This window comes from Cervus canadensis, chromosome X (genome assembly GCF_019320065.1).
Source record: "Cervus canadensis isolate Bull #8, Minnesota chromosome X, ASM1932006v1, whole genome shotgun sequence".
Lineage (NCBI taxonomy): Eukaryota > Metazoa > Chordata > Mammalia > Artiodactyla > Cervidae > Cervus > Cervus canadensis.
Genome location: NC_057419.1, coordinates 12711300 through 12723603, shown reverse-complemented (window position 1 = coordinate 12723603; position 12304 = coordinate 12711300). Strand labels below are relative to the sequence as shown.

At 31.4% G+C, this 12304-nt stretch overlaps 1 protein-coding gene across 8 annotated transcripts in view; it reads left to right on the top strand.

The window, feature by feature from the left end:
- Positions 1-12304, top strand: part of LOC122434312 (lysine-specific demethylase 6A-like) — a 168111-nt gene that overhangs the window by 81365 nt on the left and 74442 nt on the right. For all 8 annotated transcript variants that reach the window (XM_043457501.1, XM_043457497.1, XM_043457503.1 and 5 more), the window contains 2 exons: positions 6120-6174; positions 8803-8837. In XM_043457501.1, the coding sequence (XP_043313436.1) occupies positions 6120-6174; positions 8803-8837 (90 nt within the window). The remainder of the gene's footprint in view (positions 1-6119; positions 6175-8802; positions 8838-12304) is intronic.

Sequence of the window (12304 nt, the reverse complement as noted above, 5' to 3'; positions counted from 1 at the left end):
GGTGGATTCTTTTACCATGTGAGCCAGCAGGCAAGTTCGTTTAGGTAAAGAGTAACAGATCTTCAAAGGATGCCAATTTTAGCAAAAAAATTGGGGGGTATGCAATTTTTCCTTCCTGTGCCAATTTTGCCCTATTTTAAACTTCTGACAGCTTGTATGAAAACAGAATGTTAGGATGCTTTTATTAGTTTTAGGTGTATACCATAGTGTTAGAGTATTTTTATAGATTATATATACTCCATTAGACATTATTGTAAGATAATGGCTGCAAATATATCATTGCTTAGCTCTTGAAAGCATCCCTCTGATGTGCTCAAACCTACCTATCCCTCTCCCCTTTGGTAACCACTGGTTTGTTTCCTTATAAAAAAGAGTCTTCTGTTTTACTATATATTTGCTTATGAAAAGTGAAAGTGAAGTTGCTTAGTTGTGTCTGACTCTGCGACACACGGACTATAGCCTCCCAGGCTCCTCCATCCATGGAACTGTCCAAGCAAGAGTACTGGAGTAGGTTGCTATTTCTTTCTCCTGGGATCTTCCCCACACAGGGATTGAACCCAAGTCTCCCACACTGCAGGTGGACACTTTGCCTTCTGAGCCACCTGGGAAGCCCATATTTGTTTATAATATTTTTAAAATTACACATGTAAGTGATACTATACAGTGTTTTGTCTTTTTCCAGCTTATTTCACTAAGTACAGTATTCTCTATATCTGTCTACCTTGCTGCAAATGGCATTACTTTATTCTTTTTTTTGCTAACTGGCATATATATGTATTATTATTGTTCAGTCACTTTGATGTAGTCCCATTTGCTTATTTTTCACTTTTGTTGCTTTGCTTTTGGTATCAGGAGTTGTCAAGATTTGCAACAGTATTGTTGTTTCAAAATATTTAACATTTTATGTTTGAGATTTGTTTTCCAGTAGTAATACATATTCCTACTGCTTTCAAAAGTTTGTGGAAATTTTTTTTGTGTTTAAGATTTTGAATACAGAGATTAAATGTAGATGGGGATTTCAAATTATACAAATCTCTTTTTATACAAACACTTTTTGGAGTGTTACTATAATAATAATTAAATACTGTCATCTTAGAAGTGTATTTCCTTCAAGGGCAGTTTACTTCTTTAGATGACTTTGTTATCTCAGATTACCATTAGTATGTTTTCAAGATCAGTTAGACTTTAAAGTGTACTATGGTATGTAGTGGGACTGTTATGCTTCTCTTTCTGCAGCTTGCCAGGCCTCCCTGTCCATCATCAACTCCCAGAGTTTACTCAAACTCATGTCCATTGAGTTGGTGATGCCATCCAACCATCTCATCCTCTGTTTTCCCCTTTTCTTCCTGCCTTCAATCTTTCCCAGCATTAGGGTCTTTTCAAATAGTCAGGAAAAGCAGGAAAAGAAAAGAGGAAAGCAGTTACTAAATATATATTTTTAAATAATATATATATTTTAAAATAGGTTTGACTTGCCTCTGGTAACACAGTAAGGATATGTATTTAGTTCTGCAGAATGGATGAAAATGAAAGCAGTATTCAAAGTGTTAAATATTGGATGTTCCTGAGTAAAAAATGTTTTTCCTGTTTTGGATTTTATTATTAACTTAAAAATTTCAGATCATAGTAAATTATCATGCAATTAAAAAAAAAAGTAGAGTCATAGAAGTAGATGACAAACCTATGGTTTCAGGCAAGGGGTGGGAATTTACATTGGGAGGTTGGGATTCACATTTACATGCTCCTGTGTATAAAATGTGCTAGATGAAGCACAAGCTGGAATCAAGATTGCCGAGAGAAATATCAGATATGCAGATGACACCATCCTTATGGCAGAAAGTGAAGAAGAACTAAAGAGCCTCTTGATGAAAGTGAAAGAGGAGAGTGAAAAAGTTGGCTTAAAGCTCAACATTCAGAAAACTAAAATCATGACATCCGGTTCCATCACTTCATGGCAAATAGATGGGGAAATAGTGACAGACGTTATTTTGGGGCCTCCAAAATCACTGCAGATGGTGATTGCAGCCATGAAATGAAAAGATGCTTGCTCGTTGGAAGAAAAGTTATGACCAACCTAGACAGCATATTGAAAAGCAAAGACATTACTTTGCCAACTAAGGTCCATCTAGTCAAAGCTATGGTTTTTCTAGTGGTCACGTGTGTATGTGAGGGTTGGACCACAAAGAAAGCTGAGCGCCGAAGAATAGATGCTTTTGAACTGTGTTGGAGAAGGCTCTTGAGAGTCTCTTGGACTGCAGGGAGATCCAACCAGTCCATCCTAAAGGAGAGATCAGTCCTGGGTATTCACTGGAAGGACTGATGCTGAAGGTGAAGTTGCAATACTTTGGCCACCTCATGCGGAGAACTGACTATTTGAAAAGACCCTGATGCTGGGAAAGATTGAAGGCAGGAGAAGGGGACGACAGAGGATGAGATAGTTGGATGGCATCACCGACTCAATGGACATGAGTTTGAGTAAACTCCGGGAGTTGCTGATGGACTGGGAGGCCTGACGTGCTGCAGTCCATGGGATTGCAGAGTCGGACACAACTGAGTGACTGGACTGAATTGGTATATAAAATAGATAATTAACAAGGACTTGACAAGGATAATTAACAAGCAAAGTGTGCTCAGTACTTTGTAATGACATATATAAGAAAGAAATCTGAAAAGAATGGATGTGTGTATAGGTATGACTGAGTCACTTTGCTACACACTTAAAACTAACACAACATTGTAAAGCAACTACCATAAAAAATATTTGAATTTAGAAAATGGTACAGAGAGTTGACATATACCCATCAAATGATTTTATTGAGAGGTAGTATCTTACATAACTATATCATATCACAACCCTGATTGGGCATTGATTAAGGTCAAAACTTTTGTTTTTTGTAGTGTTGTATCCTCTGGATGTTTTGTACACTTTTGACTATGTTTATAGAAGAATAATGGAGAAGAAAATAAAAGCCCACTCCAGTATTCTGCCTGGAGAGTCCCACAGACAGATGAGCCTGGCAGGCTACAGTCCATGGGGTCACAAAGAGTTGGACACAATTGAGCAACTGAGCATTAGAAGAAATAATGCATTAACCATATAAGGGCCACATGCATCTTAATAAATTAATCCATTTCAGCATATGTTTTAAATAAGTTTTTAAAATGTACTACATTCAGGCTAGCCTAAATTTTTTTCCAGTATTTTTAAATTATTTTATTGTGCTAAAATATTTTATGTGTTTAAAAAGACATTGAACTATGTTGTTTTATTAATGTACTTTTGGCTGTGCTGGGTCTTCATTGCTACACAGGCTTTTCTCTATTGCATTTCTCTATTGACTCTCTCTGTTGTTGTTGCACGAGGTTTTCACTGTGGCAGCTTGTCTTGTGGAGCTCAGGCTATAGAGCACATAAGCTTCAGTAGTTGCAGTTCTGGGCTATAGAGCAAAAGGCTCAATACTTGTGATGCATGAGTTTAGTCGCTTCATGGCACATGCACTCTTTCAGAGATGGAACCTGCATCTCCTACATTGGCACGCAGGTGCTGTACCCGGGAAGCCATCAGCTTCATTTCAAATGTACAATTTAGTGACAATAATTATGTTTACAGTGTTGTATAACCACCATCAGTATTCATTTCCCCAAATTTTTAGTATCTCTTATAGAAACTTCTATACATGTTAAATAGTAATTTCCTTTCCCCTCAGCTTCTGATACTCTTCTAGTCTACTTTCTAACTCTATGAACTTGACAGTTTTGGTTACCCGATGTAAGTGGAATCAGACAGTATTATGTCTGGTTCATTTCAGTAAGCATAATGTTGCTAGGGTTCATTCATGTTCTTGAAGGTATAGAACTTCTTTTTTATGGCACATAATGTTCTATTTCATGTGTTTATCACAGGAATTTCATGCATTCATTTGTTGATGGAATTTTCAGTGTTCCATTTTTTGGAAGGTTGTGAATAATGTTACTGTAACTGTTTATGCAAAAGTGTCTGTTAGACTCTCTTTTTTCAGTTCTTTTAAGAATGTAATTAGGAGTCTAATTTCTGAATTGTATATTTAACTTTGTGAGGATTTTTATACTTTTCACACTGACTGCATATTTTATATTCTCATCAGCTGTGCACTGGGGTTGCAGAATCTCTCTACATCTTGCCCAAGCCTCTTTTCCATTATTTATAAAGATAATGGATATATATAGAGATAACATATAAATGGACATTTATAAAGATAATAGCCATCCTAATGGAAATGAATTGATCTTATCTTTTTTTTTTTTTTTAATTTGGATCTTTCCTTCTGCAATTGACCTTTTGCCTTCTTTTGAAAAATATACACCAAAGTCCTTTGCCCAGGTTTGAATTGTGTTCTTTGATTTTTCTTGTTGAGTTGGTGTCTTTGTGTAATCTGGGTATTAATCCCTTATAAAAGCTATGATTTCAGTTGTTTCCTCCCAGTAATAGTTTTCTTTGATGTACAAAAGTTTTTAATTTTTAAGAATCCTAGTCTGTTTTTGTTGTTGCCTGTGCCTTTGGGATCCACCAAAACCATTTTCACACTTCTCAGAGCTTTATAGTTTCAGTTCTTCATGTTTACCTGTAACATATCAGTCCGCCTTCATTCTTTTCCATGTAAGTATTTCAGAACTACCATTTGTTGAAAAAGTTGTGCTATTAAAAGTATATGAGCATAACAGGCTGCTTGTAACACCTACACTGTTTTTACAAGTGATTCTTTTTATAACCAGTCTTTGACACAGTATCGGGTAACAATTTTGTTGTTAATTATAGCTTGCTGAGGAATCATAGCTATGTACATTTGATGATTCCACCTTGATACTCTGAAGAAATATGGTTCTTAAAACTTACTGAAGAATAATTCTTTTCACAAACAAGATACTTTTTAGATTACATGTCCATCTTGGTGTTTAAAATTTTTGTATGTCTATCACAATTTTAGATGTACAAATTTTATAAGGGAAAGACATTTATATAGTTGACTTTTTGAACAATTCTTTGGTTACTTAATCTTATTACAGTTGATTATTGAAAAATTAATGAAGGCTCTGAAAATTGTGTATTTCTGAGAATATTTTGTGGAATGGTTGATAGAGGTCTATTCTTTCTCACCTAACTTAAAAAAATTCAGTTGCCTGTGGTATCTTAAGTAGTTAGTGTAACCCTGACATTTATATTGATAATTATACAGGTCATTAGTTACTCAGTGTTTAATCAAAGCTAGTATTTTCATGTTTTAATATTATCTGTGTTTTAAGTCATAACTCTGTTGAGAAATACATGTGAGTTGTATATATATATCTGACATGTATTGTGTTTTATGTTTTGCATTTACTATCATATTAATTAGTACTAGTTAGTAATTAATTTTTCAGTCATGTTTCTTTTATGTACCTGTTCTGCTTTACTCATATTAGTATACATCTAATATGACTCTCTATAGATATATATTTGTTGCACTGTACATAGACTTATTTGATAGGTAGTAGGGAATTTTAATGTTTCATGAATGATCCTTTATGCTTTACACTGTTTATGTACCTTTTTAAAGGACAACTATATTTTCTAGATGAATTTCAATGTGAATTATAGTTTTCTAGTGTCTTGAAGTACAGTGATAGTGAAGAATGAATAAAAGCCTCTTTGATTTATTCTTTAAGAGATTTCTAATAGTATTTTTTCATTTCTGAAGTCCACATTTCATTTTAAGGTAATCACTGATGTTTTAAAAGATACTGATAGATTTCATAGTTTTTTAATATAGTGACCTGAATCAAATCTCATTTTAATATTCTTATAACCGACTTTTTATCATTACTTTATACTGAAATTTCTTTCTTTTTTATAATAAAAATAGATATAAGATACATTGGTAAAGACATTTTTCCTCCAGAAAAACTTCCCATAGAAATAACTTGAAAAAACTTGTTTCCGCAATAGATTTTGAGAAACAGTATTTTTTTGTTAGGTATTATATTTTAATTTTATAAGTAACATGATTTCACACTACATGTCACAATGATAAAGTCTCAATATAAATGTTGACTTTATGCATCTCTGAATTATGTTCACTAATATCTTCACTTTTTTTTTGCAGCATTTTCAGTTAGCTTTGATTGACTCTAATCCCTGTACTTTATCCAGTGTTGAAAGTAAGTATTTCCATGTATATTAGTTTTTTTGTCTTTTTGAGGAATAGCATATCCATGAGACATTTTAAATTATGAATTTGAATCCCTTTTCAAATATCCTTTGTTTCTTTTGGTTATTGAGAACAAGAATGGGAGAGCACAAATTTGATTCAGACACTTTAAGGTAGTTCATCAGCATAATTTTTGATAAGTATAAAAATGTTCTGTGAAAAAAAAAAAATGTTCTGTGAGTATAAAAATAGTCGCTGCTCTATTTTCAAATTCCAAGAATAAAAATACTCACAGAACAGTAACATATAATGAGTATTTACTTCATGCTAAGTATAATGACAGATATTATTTAAATGCTCAGTATAGTAAGGCGATTATTATCTTGTCGTATCTGTTTTTAACCCATAAGTTATTTCTCTTTTTTCTTTTAATATCTTTAAGACTTTATGTATTCCATAGACCTTTACTATTCTTTGACTCTCTTAGCCTGTGCTTATGAAATTAGGATGATCAAAGCATTCAAAGTAAAGTTTTAAAGAAAAAACAAACTGGCAATTGTGTTTTTGTTTATGAAAAAGGACTGATGTATAATTTCTTTAACATTAACACATTTTGTTTTCCAAGCTGGAAAGATGCATGTATCCAGTTAATATTTTTGAGAACAGTTAGGTGACATAAAACGTTGATTAGATTATTATCCTTCAGGATAGTATATATTCTTAATATTCTGAAAATAATTCTTGTAATAAAGTTTAGATTTTAAGACTTTTTGGCAATGTTGTCAGTGTTTTAGTATATGTATTAGAAAATTTCCATGTCATGTATTTTCCTAGTTAAGTATTTATACTCCTCTTTCACATTATGTTTTAAGAATGAAGTGAGAGATTTTTCCCTTTATGAAAGATGACACTAGCACGTTATGGGATTATCAGGCCAGATATATAGGACCTGAGACTCAATTGGTAGGATGTTCATAAGGGTTTACTGTGCCAACAGTTAGATATCTTTTCTGTTATCTTATTAGATAGATACAAAGATGAGGAAAATGGGACATAGATTACCTATCTTTCTCCTTATTTTTACCTATAAACTACTTTCCCGCAAATAATGGAGTGAGATGAAATTTTTATTAACTGTATTTGACCTTATATTGGGAAATGACAGTGGGGACAAAGAAAATTACTTAACCAATTAAATAAAGAGGTTATTTTATGTGAGACTTCTAAAATTTTGTAAATTGTGTTTTGTTGTTTATTATTATAATAGTATTTTCTTCTCTAAACATTTTCATTCTCTCTTATGGATATTTTGTTACCTTGTGATAACGTGTAACCGCTTACATAGATCAATGACTTTGTACCCATAAGTTATTTGATTTTAGAGTTAATTAAAATATTTTAAGATAATTTTTCTGTTTTATAGAGGAAATTATGGATATTGAAAGTAGTATTCAATAATCTTGATATGGAGTTTTTTGAAAGTGAGGGAATTTATAAAAGAGACAGTTTTCCAGGCCTTCATACCTCAGTCTCACTGAATCAGAATTTTTAAGTGCTGAACTTAAGAATTGGTGGGGTTTTTTTAATGCTTCCTAAAGAGAATATAGTCTTCCTGCTGTCTACTAAGAGAAAGTGATAGAGGAAGTTGGGATGGGAAGAGAAGCAAAGAACAGAAGAAACATTTTGGTACTTAATGAGAATTTCATGATTGCTGTAAGCTTTTTTTCTTAAAAGTAATCCATATTTATGTTCTCTATAAAATTGTGAGAGTTTCTTCTGCTTACAGCGTAACAAGAAGGATTTGTTATTGACAAATTTAAACCTTTTAAAATTCAAAGAGCAGGAATTTAGCTGTAATTCTAATTTTGTTTTGTTGATACTTTTGCTTTTCATTGAACCTGTTATGTTCTGGTAATTGCAAACAGAGCATCAGAAAGAGCTTAAAACAAAAAGAAGCAGATGTGTTCTATCATTATAAAATTTTTTCAGACAAACTGTATAATTTTGCTTTTTAGGTGGTAAGCCTTTTTTTTTCTTCTTTAAATAAAAACTCACCTAATTCTGAGGATGCAAAAAAAAGGAATTATATGTTTTTGTCTACTAATACTGCTCTAATCTTTTGACTTTTGAAAAAAGGTTTAAGTAGATTATAAGGAAAAAAACAATAAAGGAAAAATCTATAAAGGAAGAAAATTTGAGTATGTTAAAACTATTAAATAGTTTTAGTCTATTTGAGTCTATTAGACTAATAGTTGAGTCTTAAATAATAACTACTGTTTTTAAGGTGAACATTTTTTAATATGTTTTAGGATACATATATTTTTAAATGTTATATTTTTTGTAAAAGTTATATCTAGTTACTATTGCTGATTTAATTTTAGTGTACTTATTAACTGTTGATATTTTGATGTATTTTCATAGAATTAAAAATAAATTGATTAATTTTTTATTTAATGACTTAATTATATTTTGTTAGCATGCTCATGGTTTTTTGCACATTAAAAACAAAAGTTATGCTTCTAAGTTGCAATTTATTTTTTAAACATTTTTAATGTTTCAAATATTATAATATCTGTTTTCATTCATTACTGTAAATTCAGTTGTATTGTAATTAATCCTTTTCCATGATCCTTTGTAGTTCAGTTTCATATTGCCCACTTGTATGAAACCCAGGTAAGTGTTTTAATTTATCAAAAGCAAAAATAAAATCCTCATCTATGCTTTAAGTGACATGTTATATAAAGCAATTTTGTATTTTACACTTTCTTCTTTAAATGAAATAATAGCAATTAATTTAATTCAGTTTTGGGTTTATGCTCCTATATTCATATACTCATGAAATGTGTTTGAAATTTTGCTTAGTGCTAAAACCAAACAAGAAGCATGAAGGAATTAAAGGTTGTATTCAATGTTTCTAGGTTTTGAAACAACTTTCAGCACACTGTGATTTAAAAATTTCCACAACATTCTTTTCGCTTTCACTGCAAAGCGTCTTTAATTTGATTTGCCTCTAAACTTCAGTCATCTGCATAATTTGAAATGACTTAAGAAGTGTTCTACTATCCTGATGTTTTTTTAGAATATTTTTGAATGTTTGAAATCTGTTTTTGTCTTAGAGTAATTGCTTCTGTTTTTCTGTAATACTGAAGTGTCTGTGAAACATTGTAATTTGTAACACGAAGTATGAAAAGTATGAAAGTTTTAGTTACTCAGTTGTGTCCAACTGTTGGTGACTCCGTGGACTGTCACCTGCCAGGCTCCCCTGTCCATGGGATTCTCCAGGCAAGAATCTTGGAAAGCATGGCCATTTCCTTCTCCAGGGGTCAATCCCAGCTCTATTCATTGTAGGCAGATTCTTTACCAATGAGGCACTGGGGAAGCCCAATACAAAGTATAGTCACCCTTTAATGTTCGTATTATTTCTTCACTATAGGCTTTAAAAATTGTTTCAGTTTAACTTTATAATATTTTGTATGTGACATATTTTGTTAGGTTGTTCAGTTAATAACTATAGTACCATATAAATTTATAGTCTGATTTGAAAGCAGAAAGTTGCTAGGAGACTACTACTCAATAGTATATATAGTACAACATTTTAGATTTGATTTCAGATGTGAGTTTCAGTATAAAGTTAACAGCTTTTCTAGGAGGGAAAACACTTGCTATATTGTGAACATTTGTGAGGTCTGTTCTTTTGTTTCTAGTTCAACTGTAAAATAATGGGGAAAGAGTATGTACTGTGCAAATTTATACCAAACAAGGAAAGCTGCTTACATCTTTTTTTTATGCATATTATAAATGAATGTAGTAAGATAGTTTGAGATCATTTAAGTGTCATGTTCCCAAACCCTGCTTATGTAGTAGCCATTATGGGGATCTTTAAAAAATGACATCGCATTTCTGTACCCCCTGCATATTACCTCACCCCTTAAAAGCATACCGTAAGTTTCCATATTTTCTGAATTAGAATTGATAAACCCTCAAGGTTGGATTCCCTTCTAATCTGATAACTTCTATTTTATAATACATATTTTAAGGAAAGGCGGCTTTCTTTTATCTGTTTCAGATAAACCTTCTAATCTAAGTGTTTGTTTACTTTATAGCTTTTATTATTATTATTACTTTTTTTCCCTTTAACTCTTTGATATAGGGGAAGTCATTTTAGTTATATTCAATCTATGGTTGACCCAACAAACCTGCAAGTTTCTTACCACAGGACCTGAGGATGCTCATGGCCAACTCTACTAGAGTATTTTATATAAGGTATCTTGAGCATCTGTGCATTTTGGTGTCTGCCACAAAACCATAGTATTATGACTGGTTGACACTTACAGATGTTAAAATTACCTTAGTTGCATTGCAGTTTTTGGTGAAGGGGGAAGTACCAATTTTAAGCCAGCAATCACTGAAGTTGTTAAGCTTCCCATTTGAGTCTTTTTTTTAAAGATTAATTAGTCAGAATTAATGAAATTGAAGGTTAAATTAATCAGTTCTTTGGAAATTTTAGCATATTTTTTTATTCTCTGAAGAGTTTGTGTTAAAGAGTGTTATTATGTTTCTTAATATTTGGAAAATTTTAACAGCTAAGTCACTTGGGACTGGATGTTTCATCGTTAAAAGTTTTGGTTATGGATACTTTTGAAAAGTATCCGTGACTACTTTTGGGAAGAGTTGTAGATTTTTATTTTGATTCAGTTGTATTTTGGGCAAGAAAATTTTTTCCCTGTTTCATCTGAAGACTATTGGCTTAAACTGGCCGGTAATATTTCTTTACAAACTGTCAAGATCTGTGGTGAACACCTGCTGTATTTTATTGATCAGTATTGGCAAGGTCTTTCAAATGTAATAATTTTTATATGCATTTATTATATGATTGCTTTATGTTTTGTTAATTACTGTTCTTTTCTTATTCCTTTGGATTTAATTTAGTCAGTTATCTTTTATTAATTTTTAACATACTTAGGTGATTGATTTCTAGTTTGAAAAACAATGTGAATTATTTTTTTGTTTTTCTAAAAGTTTACAGTGTTATTCACTTGTTATTTCAGAATGTTTTCTAATTTCATTTGTGATTTGTTGATTTCTTTGACCTATAGTTACATAATATGTTGACTAATGTGTACAACTGTGGATTTTCAAAGTATACTTTCTGTATTATAGATCTCCATCTTAAATTTGTTGTTTACACCTTTATTATTTATTTCAGTTGGAATTTTTTTAGTTAGCTTTTAGACTATTATCAGTCTTGGTTAATGATCCATGTTTTTATTAGAAATGTGTCTTTTGTTCTTGGGCATACTGTGATAAGTTATGAAGACTTGGTTACTTTAGGTTTTCCTATATTCATTTAACATTTTGATTTAAAAAGTTCATTAAACCAGTTCTTAAAGAAGTATAAGTAATAGTATGAGATGTGATTTTGTATGTTTGTGTGCCTGATTTTCAATGATGAATCTTTTTGTTTTTCTTTTGATGAATGTTTTCAATGAGTATAGAATTTACTTTTTTCCCCCACTTTGAAATTTATGTTCCATTGTTGTCAGTCTTTATTTTTCTTCAGAACTTGTGATTACATTGTTGATTCTTAAAAGGTTATATGCAGCTTTACCTTGGTTTTTAGTCGTTGGTTTCTTTCTTTCTTTTTTTTTTTTTGCTTATTAGTTAAAATTTTTCTTTATTTCCTGCAGTTTTGGTACCATGATCATCTAATGCTTTATCATTTTCACCTAGTGAAAATTACCATTTTCTGTTTGTGAATTTTTGTATTTCTTGAATCTGTACTTTGTTGTCCCTTTATGTTATACTTAGAGATCACGTCTTCTAAAACTACTTTTATTCAGTTGTCTTTCGTCCTTTAAGCACCTAGTGTTTACATTGTATGAATTATCATTGCATTTTCTGTTTTTTTTTCTGTATTTTCTACCTTTTTGTCCTCTCTCTTTATCTATGTTTTCTTCTAATTTATTTTTCAAATCATTAATCTTCTCATTTTCTATATCAGATATATAGTTAAACCACCATTGGGTTCTTAATTTTTATTATTCCCTTTTTTCTTAAAATTTCTGATGGATTTTCACGTGGTTACTGATTGTGGGCTGAGGTTATCCATCATTTATTTTCTTGAACATATTAAATCCTAG